The sequence below is a fragment of the Polyergus mexicanus genome, unplaced genomic scaffold (assembly GCF_030449975.1).
Source record: "Polyergus mexicanus isolate NDT 795.1 unplaced genomic scaffold, iyPolMexi1.0 SCAF_5, whole genome shotgun sequence".
NCBI lineage: Eukaryota > Metazoa > Arthropoda > Insecta > Hymenoptera > Formicidae > Polyergus > Polyergus mexicanus.
In genome coordinates, this window is record NW_027223325.1 from 1,948,960 (window position 1) to 1,970,075 (window position 21,116).

Here is a 21,116-nt window from a genome sequence, read left to right on the forward strand (position 1 = left end):
GAAAAGTGTTCATTTCTTTTTGATTACGACTCAGACATTAATATAATATTAATGTCATTTGCAAGCAATATGAAAATATCTCAGCACTGTTCCTTCGTGATACTTTTTTTCCATCATTAATGTTTCATATGATACAATTAACGACGTATAAATAGTAGCTCATATAATTAATTAACTTTGAAAAATATCTGATTTATTATCACACTGCGTTCCTATACATATAACTCACCTATCGACTTCTTAATCTATTCAATATTCAGCCGTAAATCAATAGCGAGTAATTTTGACCATCTATCTGTCGAAACCTCACGCTGATTCTTTCATTAGGAGTTGATCCATGATTCACGTCGCCTGTACATCGTCGCTCATCTACACTACAGCTTCTGCTCTCGCCTGACCCTTACTTTCCTCCAATATGAACGAGAGCATTATGTCGGGGAAAGCCGACTAACACGTGATATCGCCGTCTTTCTCCGATCATTTCTGGACGCCGGTACTCTCTTTCTATAGGTCTATCATGCTCGCTATACCGCGATCAATCACTCGTGGCTCGCGTTAACGCGCTTTAAGCGCTTTGCCCGGGCACCGAGGTATGCGCTAAGTATTCATTATTGAGGGACACTCGATAGCTGTCCGCTCTTGTCGATACGCCACAAGCGTTTGCCACACAGCCTGCATTATTATTCTTCGTATAATCTATCGTCGTATCAGTCAATTTTTATATTTTCTCTTCTTCTGGCTCGCCTTTCCTTTCCCGCTCGCCCGAACAATAATTTGACAGTAGAGTCAGACAGTTGTTAGCGCAAAATTTTATTAACGCGATTAATCTCCTTTCGATGTAACAAGATTTTTGTTTTATAATTATATAGATAATTTTTATAAAAATCGCTAGCTTAAATTCTGCGATTTCCATGTACATCGCCGTGAATGTAATTTAAACGCTTCGCCCGGCCGCTCGAAGGGTTTATCACCGGGGGAAACGTCGCGATAGATGTTGCCGTTATCGATTAACGGCGGTTCGACCGGCTTTAATCCTTCCAAGATACTTCCAGAATCCACTAATGTCGATATCGGAAATCTCATTCGGCCGTTTGCTTCCCCGAGGGGCTACTTGGTCGAGGAAGCTCTTACTCGCTTCGCAATGTATTTGACAAGCCCTACCGAGATTGCCCGTTCTCCGATATTTTATCTAGCACGATCAGTATTATGCAATTGCGATCGGCGCTTGTTTCTTCCAGCAAAACATAGATTAGAGACGAAGAGCCTTGTTACGAAATATCATGATATTTACGCAATCGCGCGTACACACACAGCACAATTTAACGAGCTATTTATTTACTTTTGCCATGCGTGAGAAGAGAGCACGCGCGTTCCGTCCTCCTCTGAGATCAGCTTGCGATTATAAAATCTCGCCACGTGGATGTGATTTTGTTTAGTTTCCCGTCGTATATGCCATCTATATAGCACGAGATATCGAATAGCTTTCTTTCTCCTTCTCTTTCTTTCTTTTTTTGAATTTCCTCTCTTCTCTTAGTGCTTTCCGCTTCACACGTACGTATGTGCTTGCGTGTGTACACGCGACGCAAAGTCAACCAGGCGCCGTTTCTTCCTTCCTTTTTTTTATAGCTCCGAGCATTATAAATTCAAGCAACACACGCACGCATACACACGACCGTGCACGAGTGTAATTTCTCCGGTTCGCGCGTAGCAGGCTGATAAAAACGCCCCCGCGCGCGAGCGGCGCCGAGATACTCTATTTATTATCAAATTTCTTTATGGATTTATAAGCCCGTGAACGACGTGTTGGTGTAACAGGAGGCTCACTTACACGAGCCAAAGCCCATTAACCGACGCCCACCTAAGGTACATTCCCCTACCGTTGTTCGCCAGGCGACTATCATTCACGGAGTAATAACCGAGCACGCGTGTGCACGCGCGTGCGTGGTTACGTGCTTATGTATACGAGTACTCGTGTGTGGTTGCATTACACACAGGATTAACCGGTAACGTTTACTGCTTCACCCTGGCGCGTTCACCTGCCCAGGGGGCATCTGAGATTTTTACGACGAACCCCGTGTCACTTGGGGGTTGCAGGCGATAAAATCCTCCCGTTGGCGAGATTAACGTCTCTGCAGATCGTGAGATTGTACCTGAAGGATTCGCACTACTCCTACCTCTGTATATCGATTGTTTGTTTGTACTCTATCGTATCTACGAAAGTCTCGAGTTACATATTTCAAAATCGAGACTTATGATTTTTTTTTTTTTTTTAAATAGTTTTGAAAATTATTGCAGAATCCTGTTTCATTTTGTATTATATCTTTTTATGTGAAATAAACACTCGCGTTAAATAAAATCGTGAATTAATATATATATATATATATATTAATAATTCTTATATACGTGTAATACGTGCAAACATTTTTCAAATTATTTATACATCTCGTGCGAAACTCGCCAACATTTACGTGCTCGCGTTTTCGTTATCGTGCAATCTTCGGTCGTTCTCCGATTCGTTCAAACGCGCAAGCCTCTACAACTCATCAGGCATCTATCTTTTCCTTACTTCTTTTATTTTTACGAGGCAAACAGCGGGCGACGTACAGTTTGACGGCCCCGAAAAATCAACAGCATCGACTTCGTCTGACAGCGACTGGACACACTCGTTTATAGGGCGGACGGATGTCAATTATATTCTATAGTGCGTGCACGATCGGATTGGTTGCAGGGAGTCGCAGGGGGTGACGAGCGATACATATATATTATATACAGGGTGTTCAATTTTTATCGCAAGAACAATAAAATAAGAGAATTTTTGATAAATATAGAAAACCATTTTTTAACGAAACTATAATTGAAGACATAATTATACTGATATATATATATAGTATAAATTGAAAATGAAATATATAATTTCAACAAAGCTTAGCGTAAAATCTATAAATAGATAACAAATGCTTTCGTCCAATTAATATTGAAGAAGCTTTTATATATATATATATATAACAGATATTTATTTTAGATTTTAATTTTGTATGAAAACATTTGATGTTGAAAATTTACGAATTTCAAAAATTAATAACTTCTCTTTTTCTGAAAAATTGATATTTTTTAAATCAAGATATTTTTAAACAAGAGGACTTGTGCGACTTCTGATACAACCTGTACCGTATCTAATGCATACGAATGGGTGATTGATAGACCGATACAACTCATCCAGGTCGACGCATCGATATTTCGACCCTATGAAAATTTCATTAGTGGCATAATATAATGATATAAAGGTGATGTCCACATGATAGGGGAGGCGTCATATAATGATATGAAGGTGATGTCTCCATGACAGAAAGAGAAAAAGAGAGAGGGAGCAATCCGGGGACGTAGGGTGATTTTGTAGGCTGAAACTCGTCGACACTCATCGAACTGTCGATTAACTTCGTTAATTATTTGACAATTAATAGAATATCTACGAGCGGGCATGCGTCAATACCAGCTTTCGAGATTCGGATTTTAATAATCGACGGTAGTCGATTATACATATAATGGTATGAATATATATGATCGTAAGTGCTTGTCACTCATACTCGTTTCAACTTTTATTATTACGATATAGAAACGATATTAGATTCTGTCTAGAAATAATTCTAATGGAAGATAATATGGGGAGATAATATTTACTAATTCCAGCACCTTAAATTTTAGATAAATTAATACAGATAGTACCGGTGAGATAAAAAATTTTACATTAGAAAAAAAACATCTATACATATTTGCAATTTTAAAGACTATTAAATTTTGAATCATTTTGTGAATGCATTGTATATGTATATTTAAAAATAATATAATCGCATGTATTTATTGGCGATATAACCATTTCCATAACATATGATTATCAGATTAAATATATTATAAAATCGTACTGAACAAGCTATAGTTGCTAATTTAAAATTACAACTTGCGTACCTCTAGTTTTGTTATCTTTAGTATTTGTACTAATTGATTTATTCGATATGTAATAATAATGCGTATTTCACGATAATAAAGACTAATCACGTGTGTCTCGTTTTCTGTTACAGGTAAGTCCACGTGCAAGTGTCGACTAGCGAATTCAAAGATTTAGCGGATAGACTGTGCGCACAATTAACAATTAATCGCAGATTTGCGCATATTCTGAGCAAGTATACAAACTTCATAATTAATCCTACAATTATAGATTATCGTGCCGATAACCTCGCGGAAACTTTGTTTCTGAGAAATATTTCGAGACGTGATCGAGAAAAAAGAAGATGTGCGGATTTCATGCGAACTAATATCGGCCGTATCGAAATGCGGGGTTCTCTTGTCAGTCGAAACGGCGCTTCCGCAGGGGGATGGAAGTAAAACGAGTTGGAGTGGTAATGCACTAATCAACCCCTTGGAAGGCGGATGTATTGGCGCTATACGGATGTAGCGCGCGGGGGCTTTGGTTATAATCGAAGGCTGCTTCGAAGGGGGATTCAAAGGCGGAGGGGTGGACACGGACGAGTGCGAGAGAAGGTTGGCGGGAGGTGGGTGGGACGAGGGTGGCAGGCGGGTTGAGAAGAGAGCGGGTGAGGGCGGCTGCTGTAGGACGGCATCGCGATCGACGTCGTTGTAGCATACACGATGTAAATTTTGCCCGGGTGTACGGGTGCACCCTACACGATAGGGTGGAATCAAATCGATAGCAGACTAAGATATACCTATCAGTCTAATTGTCAGTACAGAAAGACCGAGAGAGACAGCGGCCCCGTGGTATCGGAAGAACGGATGGCGGGCAAGAAGGGGTGAGTGAAAGGCGAACGTAGCAGGAGGACGCGCGCGAGGGGTACGCGGGGGGAGGGGGTGGAGGAAAGGGTGATACCAAGGGGTGGGATATGCCAGGCATATAGCTTAATCACCCTCCTACCGTTCTTCAACCTCCAGCCAACCCTCTCGAACGTTGGTACCTACACCAACCCTACCTCCTCTACGTCCTAGAGTAGCCGGCCTTCCGTCGTCCAATAATCAATAATTATACTCAAATAAAGAGAGAAGGGGATGGATGAATCGCCCGGCAAAGGGTTAGAACGGAGCGAGAGCTCGGTATCGGCGTAAGATACCGAGCGAGATGAGACTACAGGCGCCTAGTACCTCCTATACCTCTCGCATCCTATCCCGCGTTTCCTTTCTCTCGCACTCGGCCTTGTCTCTCGCCTCATCTCATTTTCATTCTCTCACCCACCCCACCTTCTTCCTTTTACCACCACCATAGCGCGAACCGCCACCACCACTTCTGCCTCCCTGCCACCCACATCCTCATCCACCCTCCCTCTCCTTCTCTTCCTCCCGCCACGTGTAGCCTAGGTACAGGCGAAAGCTTCGATGCGGGCTTCTGACTTGCTTGGCTCTCATTCACCGAGTGATCAGGAACGTCGCCACCGCGATCGGTTCTGATGGTGGAGGACTTTCGCGCTATGGCCGAATTAATCGCCTTCGATTGGTTCTAGGTCTTTAGATTGGAAGTAGTCTCGATATAAATCTTACGGCGACGAGAATAAGGATACCTTTATTTGCCACATAATATCTTGTAATAATAATATTCTCATGTATTGCAATAGAAATATTTATGTAGAAAAAAAAACATGTAGCTTACATGCATTTGAATGAAAAAAATATAACGTTAAAATTTTATTTTTGAAATTTTAGAACGCACGTGACATAATTTCAATTTACGCTGTTAACGCAAAAACGTTACGCGAATCAAACGTTGCGAATAAAATGAGTCTTGAGAACATAATAGAAAATCGTGAAGGTATTAAGTAAGATACGAGAGAAGGCAAAGACGATAACTCATCGATAGAAGCTGCTCGATTGATCGATGCAAAACCGGCTAAAAGTCGCGTGTCCCGCGTCTGCCGCCTTTAATTAATCATCGCTCAACACGGCCAATACGCTCCAGTTGGAGCCGCGCGCGTTACCTTCTTCGATGCGCGAGCTTGGTAGAAATTAATTGCGATAATAATCTGAGATCGAGGCAGTGATCGACGATGCCGCGCGAATACACCTTGTCCGCGAGTCTTTTGTGTTGTCAAACGGCTTTAAATTTTTTTCTTTGTTCGAGGAACGGCAGAGTTTTAAGATACCAACTAATCGATACGGTGTTTATAGACAATGAATATACAAAGGGAGCGAAGTAAGGCTAGACATAATGCAGCGTAATCTATTTCGAGACGTTACGAGTCGAAAGATTAGGCTTGATATAAATGGGAACATAAAACCTGAATATAATCGATTCGAAGTTCTTTTAAACGGGCGTGTTTTAATCGCGGATATAATATCTTTGCTTGCATAATGTTTCGGATTTTTTAACGCTTATCGTCTTACTGTTTTCTTCAGAAATATCTTAGTTTATGCGAGATGTAATAGCATACGTTACAGATTTCGATAATCTTTAAAGATGTAAACTCGGACACGCGTATACATACGCATTAAAGTTACGGTTCGGCGTCCCAGTTAAACGACGCGGCGGTCTCCACGAGAGACGTGGCTCGGTTCACTTTCACCGTCAAACGAAAGTAAAGCTCTGCGCAAAGGGGTAAACAACGTGCAACACCCCAACACAGCAGTAGCGGCGATAGAAGCAGCGTGAATGTATAGAGCGCAGAGATGCAACGGCGCTTGAAGGGAGGATAGCAGGTTGTACATGGGGGGCGAAATAGGGAAGACTGGGTGAGAGAGAAAGGGTAGATGGTGTCTGCTTTGCCACTTCGGAAACTCTTGTGAAGTAGCGGGAACTCCCGGACTCTCGTATATACCCGTAAGCAGGTCAGAAACTTCTTTCGACCCTTCGCCGCGTTCCTTCTCACGCTGTAGTCTCATCCTATCGTTTCACGCTCCCTCTTCGTCTTTCATTCCCTCTCGTCCTTTCCGCGCAGATTTGCCTCTTCCTCTTTCTCGCGTCTCTTTCCTTCAGTCACTCTGCAGTTTTTGACGTTGTCCGTGGTTAGGAATTACGCGCACCTTCTACCTTCTTCTCTCGTTATTCTTCGCTGTTCTCTCACACTGCAGTATCACCGTTCCCCTCGGAGCTCGGCTGCACGCTTATCAGAGAAAACGCCACAGCTCGCTAGTAGATTCTTCCGAGGCTTTAAGAACTTAATAAGTTTCAAAACTGTGAAATTCTCGACACTAACCTTGACCTAAATCGAGGTCCGGAAATAGGATGTAGAAAATACTCTATTCGAATGTAAATCTTGTCGTCATTTATATACAATATATAAAATGTTTGCAATCAATTTAAATCAATGATATATTATATTTGCATATTATATCATATATACTTTTGAGAAGAAACAAAATCTAACAAAGAATGATAATATTAGCTGTCGATGATTATTTAAATTATTTATATTTATATATGGTAGAATCAACACAGGCAAAATTAATGATAACATTGAAAATCCACTTATGGAGTGGCCGCACACGCATCTGTCTACATTTCAAAATGTACGATATGCAATTATGGGAAGCTCGAGGGACGAGAACTCGAAGCAGCGATTTGCTGATACACGATCCTCGTTACTGAAAGAGCATTGAATATCGCTCCTCGCGGTATCAGTTTGTTGTTAAAACGTGTCTACGCAGGCGGATGAAAGGTTACGCGGCGTCAGGTATTCAAAGTTAATTTAGCGATTATCGGCACTCTCCGAACCGCGAATAGGTAACATCGGCCTGAAAGAACTTTCCGTTTTAAAGCTGCAAACTCTCGCGATATGGATAAAGAGGATATCGCGTTGAAGCAGTAGACGGGTTTATTAGGCAAAGGTAATAAGACCAAAAAATATACATATTTTTAATTACAAAGAAGTAATTTCTATCGTGATTATAATTGGTTTATTGTTTGATTAGTTTCTGTTTTTTTTTTATTTTTTTATGTAGATAAGAATTTATAATAACAAGCAATTTTTTTTACATCGATCTGATATTAATTGAATTGTGTATCGCAGGCGTTAAACTATTAATATACTTTTATTTTTTATAATAATCCTAATGACAATAACAGTAATTAAGAGATATATTATTTTAACATAATTATTTAATTAATGTTAATTTGTTGGAAATTTATTATCTATTTACAATTAAATGAGTTGAAACTTAGCTATTTGATCAAGGGAAATTCTACGCGAGTTAGACTGTAATGGCTATAAGCGGACCTTCTCTGACACGTGATTCTCGAGGTTAAGCCGCGTCCGCAACACGTGCGACCGAGCCGGGTTTGACGTCCCGCCGGGATAAAAAATCCGCGCGCGTGGGCGGCCGACAGTACGGTCGATCCTCCTTGTGTGTGTCCAGCTTAACGAGGGCACTTCAAAGCAAACTGGAGCGATATTAAAATTAGAGATTCGTCATTGCTGTCGAAGCCGGCTCTTTTTCTCCCTCTTCTCTTTGCCTGCCACTCTCTCTCTCTCTCTCTCTCTCTCTCTCTCTCTCTCTCTCTCTCTCTCTCTTACTGTCATCACTTTCCTCTCCGCGTCTTCCTCCATCCTTCATCGAGCATAGGGGGACACACTCGGACGACGATAATATTTCGAGTGAATGCAGGGATAGATGTACGGGTGCAAGAGCGAGGGGTGAGACACGATGGAATAGAAAAAGAGCCGACAACACAAAGCCGGGAGTGACGGAGAGAAGTTTTGGCGGTAGTGAGCTCAGAGGGGACTCTGTTGCTCGGTCAGAAGGGTGTTACGATAAGGGGTTGCGCTACCTCAGCGGAGGCGACCGGCAGATCAATGAAAAGGGTTCTCGCACGAGCGGGAGGAGGATTGATTGCCGATAGGGAAATTTCGTTAGTTTCCACCAGTCATAAAAGATGATGGTGATGGTGGTAGTGGTAGGCGCTGTTCCTGCTGCTATACCGCCGCGGAGAGGCCTAACTAACGTGGAGCCACCCTTCGAAATTCACCCTTCTGAGAGTGAGACGAGGGTGGTCGGTTGGAGCCGCGGAGGCGCGGGTGGAAGCGCCGGTAGGAAGAGGTGAATTTCCACCAGGAGGAGGAATGGGTTACAGAGAACTGCTGCCAGGCTGTGTCGGGGCTATTGGTCTGCACGGCCGGGTATCTGTGTTGGTGCGGAGGAACCGGCGCGAGGCATGGAAGCACACGTCAGAGTATTAACGAAATTTTAACCAATCAATGAGAAGTTCATTAGCCTGTGCCGCTCGCGTTGCTCCCCCTTTCCTCGCGACTCGAGAACGGCCTCCATCTCCGGACTCGGTCGAAGCGAACCTATCCGCAACAACACCCTCTCGCGTCTCTTCTTCGGGGCCGCCGCAGAGTCTTGGGGGGAGATCGCGTACTAGTGATAAAATTCAACATTCGGCGTACGAGGCACCTCTTAACACCCACCGCTACCCTTGACGCAGAAGGGTAGCGGTGGGTGTCTCTTTATCTTTCCTATGATCTCTACCGCCGTTTTATGTTGTTTATGTTCGGGTTGGATTAGTGTACGGATGTGTCTAATTGTCAACGCGATTATATTAGGCGACTCTCGCAAAGACATAATAACGTTATATCGAATCGCCGAAATGACAATTTTCATGTTTAAATATAAAATTTTTATTTTATTTGACAATTTTTTTACTTTTATAATTATAACATTTTATTGTATATTTATATAATTAATTAAATAGATTAAAATATTGGAGATTTCGTTTTATTCGAAAAACAATGTTTATAAATTAAAGAGAATTTCCTATAAATATATCAATATTATTGATCTAAACAAAGCCAATGTAAGAATAATATAACATACCATTAACGCCGCATGCAACCATGGTTTGAACAAGGTATACAATTAGGCGCGTCCGATTTCTTAAAACAGATACATTAGTCAAAAGCCATAACTCCATACCGGGGAGAGTTTCGTGTCGGTAGGGTCGTCTCTCACCCACGCATTTGTTGCAGTGTCATTTGTCTCCAATATCTCTCGGCGCCCCTGGGACAGCCGCGCCTTCGCACGAACCGCCACGGACAATACATGGAATAAGCCACAATAATAAAAAGAGTCAGTGCGCGGTGTCGCGGTGTCGCGAAGGAAGGGTGACGCCGGCGGCAATAATATTGTCACGATGATTGATACGGCCGGTCTAAAGTTTTGTCGATATCTGCAACATACGCGGCTATCTTACGAAATGGCTTATTTAATGACCAGATCGATCCCTTCGTCGTTTCGGACCTTAGAGGCCTTATCGGATATGAAAAGTTGAAAAAAATGCTCATAATAGAAAAATATTGATAGTTTCTTGATGAATCCATAAAAAGAAAGACGTTCCATTGATATATAATAAAAATATATCGGTTAAAGTTCTTATAACTTGTCAATTTGCATATTGAATCATAGACCGTCGCGAAATACAAATATATCAATTATACAATGAATTCTGAACGATTTCTATTCTCGCGAATGCTTATAATAAGCAAGAGGCGATAATATTGACCGCAATAAAAACTGCGCGCCGCTGATTTAAAATTGTCTTTCTTTGGAAAGTTTCGTGATCTCGAACTGGGTCTCTTTAAAATTTGCTGGAAAAGAAAAAAAAACAATCTTAGACGATTATTAATATTATTATAAATCATTAACATTGCGTTTTAGTATATTTCATGATAGCAAGAATTTTATCCGAATCTGGTTGTGTAATTGTACGTTGTACGTCAATCGGGGTTCAAATGTCCATCCTCGATATGAAACGCCTAGATGCCGGCGTGCAGCGCAAGGATCGGTTTCACGTATGCGATTTTTTTCTTCCGCCGTCATTTGTCTGTAATATCTGCCAGCGCCCCCCCCCCCACCCTCCACCCCCCGGGACAACCGCGCCTTCGCGCGAACCGCCGTAGACAATATATCGAATAAGCCACAATGACAAAAAGAGAGCCGGTACGCGGCGACCGACGCCGTGAAGGAAGGGTAACGTGGCGGCAATTGTATTGGCCACGACGGTGGCGGTGTCGGCAGTGTTGCCGAGTGGAAAGGGGGAATCGGTGGGCGGGGGTGTGCGCGATGGAAATGAGGAAGACGAAGAGGGTGGACGACCGTGAGGGAGGAAAGGTAACGAAAAGGAGAAAGAGAGAAGCATAGAAAGAGGGCGAGAAAGAGTAAGGAGGAGGAGAGACCGCACGTAGGAAAGGATGGCAGCGGCGAAGGAACGAGGGAAGAGTACGGGGGAGAAGGGAGGAGAAGAAACGATAGGCGGAAAGAGTGGTCGACCGCGTAAGGGAGGAAAAGTTCAGAGCGAGAGAGGAGAGACGTGGTACCATATAAAACCGAGGCGTGCGGAGAAAAAGAGATTTGCATTGCCAGGCCCCGCGACGGGGTAAACCGGGGAAGAGCCGGGATGACTCCCGCAATATATCGGGGGGAAAGGGGATTTCTGTTGGAGAAGACCGAAGGGGTTGAGTAACGACACGTATCATACGTGGAACCATACACCGGCGGACACGTACGTTCGATATCGCGTGGTGTTTTTACGTTCAAGTTTCTCCCTTTGCTTCCACCAATTAGATCGCGCGAAGGAGCGTCCTTCTCTCTTTCTCCCTCTCTCTCTCTCTCTTCTCTTTATCCGTGCTGATTGAACACCTCCGCTTCGTGTCAAGTTCTGATACGGTCGAATAAGTCATTATTTTCAATCACGATCAGTCGTTAATGTCACGTGTAAATTTATTTTCTAGCCTACTAATCGCAATGCTTTTTTTCATCTTTGATATCGCGAATTCAAACTGATAAACAGCGGTAGCTGTTAAAAATAATAATGTAATAAAATTTTCATTTCAATCTAGACCGCTACACGCGGATTATAATCCATGTATGAAACATTCCAGAAATACTCCCATCGAGTAGTTCCGTGGAATCGTCGAACGGATAATCGCCCCGATCCTATCTTTTCGCGAAACCGCCACTGCGCGGCGAGTCTCGAGTCGCTCCTTCGATCGGGGTTTCGGTATTTCCCGACAGCGTGTTCTGCCTGGTCCCGGAATGGCGAAACTCACAACTTTCTCATTAGCTAGCGCGACAATGCAGCCAGGGATAGAGACATATATGCGCGTATACGTGTGTGCGCGCACTCATACACAGTCGCGCCCGAATGATACACGTCACTGCCGGATGGATAATAATGTGTGCCTCAGCCCGATCGGCAGTTGTTCATCGTTGCTCACCCTTCGCGATTCGACCTATCGTGTGGTGTTAAGCGCTTGCACCTTCGCACCCGCGCGCGGACACACGACGCACATACACGTGCCCGCGCGAGCGAGATCGCCCACTCGCCTCTCACCCACCGAGGAGGAAGAGCCACCGCATAAATGTCAGGGACCAGCGGCTGAGCATTTCCTATCGAGCATTTCTGTCAATAAGTGCTGCCGCGTACAATGACGGCGATTCGAAAGCTGCTGATTACGAAATAAATGTCCGATTCGCGACCCTCGCAACACTCGCGCACGTTCATGATCTCTCTGTTTCTCCTGTGTTAGAGGGAGGGAGTGATCGTACGCGACCCCTCTGACGAGTTTCCTGCGTTTCTGCGCCCAGACGACGAGTAAAGCCGACGACGTTGACACTTTCGATACCCGTCGATGAAGAGCAGTGATTTCAGACGGAATATGTCAGCCGTACCAAAGTTTTCGTTTAACTCTCGCACGTAACGTAATATCGGTAATAATAATTTAGTCCTCTTTTTATTTTGAAAGAAATAAGTAAAATATCTAAAAATATTTAAATTGATATTCTATATTTCCACAATTAAAGACATTATTTGGAAAAAGTTTCTTATAAGATCATGCGAGAACTAATGCGTGCTTCGAGAAAATGATTTACACAAGTGATATATTTTTTTCGAAATCTTTAATCGGTTTTTTTTTTTTTTTTTGGACGTGCAAATGAGGAAAGAAAAAAAGAGCGCGATTATTGTAAATTTTACTGGACGTTACACGAACAGCCTCGGATGTCTTTCTCTTTAGAATGTCTCTCTTCTTGCCATCTGTAGCTCGCCAGTCCGTGCTCGTTTCTCTCGTTTCAATATTTCTCTCCGGCGAATGCCCCGACTAATATATGGCTTCTGCCGAGCCATCGCGAGTCGAGTGTGGGTGGGCGAACGTATTCATAAACGCGTAGTCCTCGTAATGCAAATCAGAAAAAGAGAGAGAGAGAGAGAGAGGAAGAAGAACATAGTAAAAGAGAGATGAGGAGGAAAGAGGCATGAGAGAGAAAGAAGAAGGAAGATAGAAATGACGAACGCGGTTAATATTAATTCTTCGTGGCCGCCGTCCGGTCGATCGCGGATCATAGCAGCAGCGCAGGTGCCGAAGATGGCTAAATCCTTTGTAAACATCGAGGAATTATTAGGTCAGCTGTGGAAATAATTTATGCCCGTAACGATTTAATCGTTTCCTTCCTGCGGCTGAGAGTGATTCATGCGAGCGTGTTAGATCTATATATTTAATTCTCTCATTAGCCTTTTATACTACATTAGCACACATGACGGCGCATTAATGGATATCGATACCTCTCCTGTGATAACGACACGATTTATTTTATTAATTTTTACTCGTTTCAACGAACATTTATATATGATTAGCGAAGCTTTATAAGTAATTAATGGATGGTAATAATTTTCAATATACTATTGTGGAGAAATACACACGGATTTTATACAATATCGATTCTTTCGAAAAAAAAAGAGAAAAAGAATTCCGTGCAGTCGCGCAAGATTGTTTACACACATACATTTTTCATAATACAAGTTTTTAAAACAATACCGTAGTTCAGAATGTGACTAAACCGAGCATGAGGAGATGTTCCGTTACAAAGGTAATATCGTATGGTCGAGTCTACCTGGTATTACTAGCTTTCATAATCTGATGTATATTACGTATAACCGCGTGTATCGGAGATGCGAGGGTGAGAGACGAGGGAAGGTGTGGGGACGACGGGGGTGGCAAACGGAGGATCGCGTACCACCGTATGTATAGGACCGGTTTCGGCAAAGAGTGCCCTCGCCGGTGCTTGCTTGTAATAAGCATAAATCCTCGGAGGCTTATCTAGCGGCGCCCAGAAGAACGCTAAAATAAAATATCATACATTTTGCCTTCTACCCTCCGTACGAACTGTGGTACGTTACGACCGGCGACACCCCTCTTATCCGCCTCCCTTCGCTTACCCCATCAGCCGCTTTCTCATCCCCTCGCGATTCTCCAACGCCGTCGTGCGTAGCCTTTGTAAACATTCGCCTTCGGTCGCTGCTATCGTGCTATCGGACAAGCTCCTTCAAGAAATTCTTCATTCACGCTATTCTCGCGCGCGATGTCAAACGTCATTGTTGATACAATGAAGAGTAACTGAGTGTTCAGAGAACCAGCCACGAGACTCCAAAAATTTAAATATTATTTTAACAAGTTGATGATTAATTGCGCTACACATATATTCTTTTATATAATCTAATGTAAGATAAAGTATTAATTGGGTATTTCGTAATCTCTCCTATTTGGTATTTCATTTTGTTTGCATTTCTATCAAGATATTTTCATGCAAATGATAATAAATCTCCTGAGACAAGAGAATCGCCGTTGACCGTATTCCGCTATTTTTTCTACCTACGATAAAAAAGTCAGATATCACATCGCGATAGGCATGGGGTAGGTAAGCGCTCTTTCTGTCGGATTTTTGCGAGGGTATGCGCGTCGATGCAACGCGAGATGTTGGCCAAAGGCACGTAGTCGATGTAATGAGGCGAGATACATTCGGCCTCAACTCTCTTCCGCGTCCTCTTCCTTCTACCATTTCTCTTTCTCTCTCTCTCTCTCTCTCTCTCGTCTTCCCCTTTCTCATTCTCCATCTCCCGTAGGGTGGTATCGTACCAGCGGAGGATGGCTGGTGGAGAAGCTCGGCCAGAAACGCGAAGGGGTTCGAGGGAGGACGCTCGAGGGAGGGAAAGGGTTGAGCTCGAAGCCCGATCAGTCATTAGACAAGTGGGTATTCACATATATCGAGTTGTAAAATCGATAGGGGTGTCCGTTAGCCGTGTATCCTGTAAGGAGAGTGTAGTGGGGATGAGATGCGAGCTGATAGAACGAGAGAAATACGGGCGAAGACGGAGAGAGGACGAATGACCGAGCCAGTTATCTCGACGTCGGGCTGACGGAGATAGAAAACGGAAAGCCCCTTTCTCTCCATCCATACTTCCCCTTCGACCCCTTTTGTTGCTTCGCCACCCTCCTGCAGCCCCTAACCCATCCTCCTTCTACTCCTCCGTCTCCTCCACCTCCTGCCACCGCACGTATCCAGTCCTTGCATATTAATCCTGCCCATAATTCCCACTTCCCAGTTTGGGCAACCCTTCGCTTCGGTTGCTTCAGCTACCCGCGTCGGCAGAGTGAAAGGGAAGGAGAATGAGCAAGAGAATGAAAATCGGCGAGATAGAGCGAGAAAGAAGAAGGCAAAGCCGCCTCCTATCGATTGGGCTTTCTTTCCGACCTCGGCTTTTAATTGGCATTCTCCTGTGGCGAGAAGAGGAGCGAACCTCCATGGGAGAGAGCTCCTCTACGGCCCAAAGGGGTGCTTTACCGCTAAAGGGTTTGATATCGGCGATCTTTCCTCCCGAGATGTAAAAATGGAATCTTCCTATCGGGATACGCTGATATCGGTTCTCACGATGAGATCTCGCAAAAGTCCGGCGTGATCTACGAATTCTCGCGATATGGTAGATCGAATAGTATAACAAAGCGCTCATAAAAGATTCATTGAATTTTATATGATTTAAAGATTGTTAATTCTTATTAAGATGCAATCAACAATACTTCTGTTTTAAGTATTTGTAGACATAAATATTTTATTGTTGCATAATATGAAACCTTTTTATAATAAAATACATATTACTTTTCTCTCATATTTTGAAAAAAATTTGTAATAAACGAACCAAGAGAGTTAATTAATAATAATAATGATACAGATCCATACATGCTAGAATTTATATTTTCAACTATTAATTCTAAGTTGAAAGTGATCGTATTATTTTTTTTGTTTACTCCAAAATATTTTTAAATCAAAATATAATCTTGTTCAATCTCTTTAAAATGATCACCGACGAATTCGTCCTAATTTAGTACTGAGAATAAATTGAATAAATAAATGAATCATTAAAGTCTAATTTTTACAAAGTTTGCCCCTATCAACAATATACATCGAGGTAATGGATATAGATCAAAGGGATATCAGAGTATCCCAACGTAAACGACAATTTATATTTGCGTTCTCGTCGTTCACGTGGAAACGATAATACGACGGGGGGAGGGAGAGATTGAGAAAGGGAGAGCCGTGAAACCACGAAAAGCGAGAACGTGAGTTTCGACGGCCATGACGATCTCATACCGACGCATCATTGGTGGACAGGCTACGAAATTAATACGAAGCAAACGGCCATCTTGTCCCTGTACCGAATCTACGTACGTATAACGAAAAGGGGTTCTAATGTGCCACGGTGTATGGATATCGGAGAGCCGCGCGTTACTCGAGTCACCGCGTCCGTGCATACACTCGCACGCGGACGCGCGCGCAAACGCGTGCGTATACATACGTAAGGATGAGAAAGGCCGGCGGAGACGTGTGTGCGTGAAGATTGATTATACCGCGGGAGAAAATGTGATCAATAGCTCAACAAACAAAGGCCTGCCGACGCCTATATAATGCAAATAGCAAAAATCGCGTAGGATTAAGGGGGATGCGAAGGGAGGAGACGCGTGGGATCGTGAAAGGGGGAGGCGGGAGGAGATGGCGGAGGGTGGTGGCGACGGTCAAGAAACAATGCGGACGCGCGTGCGGCTACTTGAAGTTTGCTTGACACCACCGCGCGCAGGCAACCCTTGCGCGCACCCTCCGTACCCTTCGACTTCGCACCCTACGTTTCTTCCCACCGAGTCAGCCCTCGGAGCTCACCGTTCTCCGCTTTAATTTGCATACGACCGATCATGTCTTCCGACTCGCCTTCATATCCTCGTCGTCGTACCTCGCGACCATCGATCAAGCCCCGATTGTTTTTGCTTCAACTCACCCCCTTTCCCCTCATCTCGCTACCCTGATTGGACCAGCCTTGCTGAGCATTGCTCGTTGGTCACTACCCCACACATACATCTCTTATGCGCGCACATCGAATTTGTGTGGCCCCTCAGCAGCCGAGAATCTCGCTAACGAGCGGTTCTCCTTCTATCGATGACATTGTTCCAAAGTAGAAAATCTGCCAACATTCACGCGTCATCTCCTGTCGTCGTTCCTGACGATATTTCTTGGCTTTTGCTCTTCGATCATGATCTTTATCTCCTATAACTTTCTTCGCGATACGGGAAATCAAAAATAACTGATTAATATTGTTACATTGTTTCTTTATACATTTTCATTAATATTTTTATTAACTTTAATTCTTTAATTCTTAAGTATTTAATTATATATTTTTTATTTTATACATAACGCAGCGATTAATGACTATTATTCTTATAATCAATATTAATTAAACGGTTGATTTGTCATCATTGAAAAATTAATCTGATTTCGTAGAACCTAATGGTAAAATGCGAAATTATTCTCTCTCTCTTTTTCTCTCGATAGAAATAAAATTACTTGGAAGATGAGAAATATTATAAAATTAGTACATCTATATGAACATATACAATATTTATGAGGCAGAAAAAATTTGAGTTAATCGCTTTCTTATAAAATTTATGTAAAATATGTGTATAAATATTTATATAAATATGTATATATGGGAACATGAGTTTATATAAGTTAGCTAATATACATACAATCTACAGAGGTTGTTAAAATATATTGCATATTGGAATATATAATTTGTGTAATATAAAATACTTTATCATCGTACATGTATAAATTAACTGAGCATTTTGCATTGCGTATATATATATATATATATATATATATATATATATATATATATATATATATATTTGATGCATTATATCACACATCAGCGTTTCCTTCATACGAAACACATATCAGAAGAAAGTTCAAAGATAGATTTTGCACTCTTCACTTATAGTTCGCTAATTGAAGAAACATACAGTCACATCTTGCATCGTGAACGTTGATTCGCCATGTTATTCGCATCGTTAAACAGTAGTCACAAAAGAAACAAGAAAAAAAAGGGGAGTCGATAAACCGCCCTCCCACAACATTGAATACCGAGGGGTGAGTGTCCGTTACGTGAAAAAAAAACACACACACACACACACACACAACGTCAAGTCGCCGCCGTATTTATCGTAAGTTCGTCGATCGACGTGGTGTTAATTCCACCTGTCCTTCGTTTCAGGTTTCCCTCGTGGCGATAACCTACCCCATCGCCGTTAATGACGGACATTATTGCGAGCGATCGCGGCAACTTCGGAAACTTATCCCTATATAAACTCACCCCCGCTGGCAGCGACCACCCCGTCTCTACCTAACGGCACATCGAACGTCAATGCGTACTTATCTACACCCGCGTCCGTTCTTACCTGTGTACCGTTGTGTACATATGACATCGCTGCAATACGCACTCATGTTCGCTCGCTACACACACACACACACACACACACACACACACACACACACACACACACACACACACACACACATACACATCCATATCCATACCTATACAAGTAGAAATGAAGCTTCTAGACGTAAGCGTGTATCGATTATGGATGAAACGGAGGACAATCGACAGGTAGCCGCCCCCGATAAATAAACTAACGAATATAAACGTGCAAGTTTACCACGTGCGTCAAGGTTCTTCGATTTTATACTACCGCGATGAGTCATAGGGTTACAAGGCGCCAGAGGAATGTAGTTAATTTCATTAAATTGTAAAGACTCAATCGATACGTACGGTTATATCTAACACTGTCGTTGAATACAATAGATGACAAATCGAAAAAAACGCATCGAACAACGATATCGAAAAACATTTTTTTTTTTTTTTTATAAAATTAAATTTAGCTAGAAGAGAATCACACAAGATGCGTATCGATGTGTACGGTGCTGTCGGAGAGGTGCGAATTTTGCAAAATTGAAGTCGTTGCCTCTCGATTAACCCCCGGAGCACGGAAAGAGAGACGAAGCGATGCGCCTCGGAGAGAAAAAACAATTGATACGATCTCATTCACGTAGCTTGTTGCATCGCGCGCGCTACCACTGTGCGAGCGCATTCAGCTTTAAAATCGTCCCGTCCCCAACCCCCTTTGATCGGTCTTCTCTCTTCCTCTCTACCGTCTGCCGTTTCCACTATGCATCGTATTCCCGCGCGCACGCATCCACGTGAACCCTCGCGGAACACGTGGATAAGTTTCGAGTGCCCACGATTCATTGCGATTGATTGCGGCACAGTAGCAGCGCGATTGCCGTACCGTTCTATTCGCCGCGATAATTTTTTGTCGCCGATTCCGCTATTCGATTCTTTCAACATCCTAGATCCGTCCTCGTTATAGAGATGGAAAAACAAGACGTTGCGGTCGCACATTGTAATTATTGCGGATCGATGATGCATTAATGAAGAGCGAATCTACGTCGTATACATCGCTGCGGGCGATATCGCGAATATAAATATTATCAATCTTTTTGTCCTATGAATTATACTTAATTTTTTCCAGCAATATAATTGACGTTTCTCGTGATATTTTTAATTCTTAGGAAATTATCTTATAAATTTATATCTCCGAATTTTATATCTTCCACGAAGACACTATGGACAATTTTAATTGTAAAATAATCTTCGGATCTCTACAGATGAATCAATTTTTCGCAAAATTATAAATATATATTTTATTAAGAACAAGACAGCCGCGCAATCGTATTCATTATCGCATTAAATTTTGAGAACTAAGTGTCGAAACGACGAGATGGTCGATGACATATGTCATAAATTATTACCGATAATTGGATGACAATTCAACGATTCGATCGATTCGATTGAAACTTTATACGTAATTTAATCCGCGGTAATTACATTCAGAGATTCGCCAAGATTTAAAGTTATCCTCTCTTAAGCGCTCGCTATTGATTTCCGCGTATATATTCCCGATAAAATTAATAAAGAGCTTCTGGTAAGCTCCTTACTAGGTTCGGTTTCAGATAAACGATGCTCGAAGCGAATCGCGAAGGAGGGAGAAGCTCGAAAATGTGATTCTATATTTGCGTCGATGATAATGTAGTTACGTTCCATCTCCATTTAATCGCTTCGAGTCGATTTCCTGATGAGCGATGCGAAAGTACTCGGTGATATTTCAGGAAGTAGCAATCCCCGTGAATTATATCGCGCGATGTCTTCCTTAATGAGGGAAATTTTATCGACGATATCGTTCAATAAACATAACCGGCGTGAGATATCGCGTTAAGGAATATTAACGTTTAAGATTTCGTAATCGATTTATACGCGCTTCATTGATTCGCAATTTGCGCGAATACAATTTTATCAGACACTCTTTACGAAAACGGTGTTGCCTTTTTTTTTTCAGATTAACCAGTTGGTCGAGGAGGTGTCGAGGCTACAGCAGAGTCTGCAACGCCTCCAGGAGACAAGCGCGCAAGCAACGGCGCGGCTTGAGGAGGAACTCGAAGTGCGCAGGCAGCACATCAGCAGACTGGAGAGCAAATTGGAACGGCAGAGGGATTATGATGACCTGAAGCGCGAAATCAGCGTGCTGAGGTCAGTCGACCTCTCGCAGATACCAACCGGCGAACCTGGAAAGAGTTTGGAGCATCTTCTTATGGAGCGCTTCAAGGCGCTTCAGCAAGCCGAAAATCTGAAACCTTCCAACACACCCGACGCACTCGGTAAGTGAGTCAACGATGTATCTCGATCAGGATTATTACATTACGGAAATAGACGAGGCATTTGACTTTAGGAGAAAATTCGAAAGAATGAGTAAAATGCGAAGTTTTGCAAAGTTTGATTAGCTGATTTTCACAGATAAGATAATTATAAAAAATATAATAATATAAATAAAAATACATAGTATAATTACATTAAACTGTCGATTTATAGCGAAAATAATCATTTTGAAAATAGTGAATATTCAAAAATA

At 42.5% G+C, this 21,116-nt stretch overlaps 1 protein-coding gene across 6 annotated transcripts in view; it reads left to right on the forward strand.

Annotated features, from left to right (window-relative positions):
- The window catches only part of Cut (homeobox protein, cut), a 138,322-nt gene that overhangs the window by 97,929 nt on the left and 19,277 nt on the right, over positions 1–21,116 (forward strand). For all 6 annotated transcript variants that reach the window (XM_070296311.1, XM_070296313.1, XM_070296307.1 and 3 more), the window contains one exon: positions 20,547–20,865. In XM_070296311.1, the coding sequence (XP_070152412.1) occupies positions 20,547–20,865 (319 nt within the window). The remainder of the gene's footprint in view (positions 1–20,546; positions 20,866–21,116) is intronic.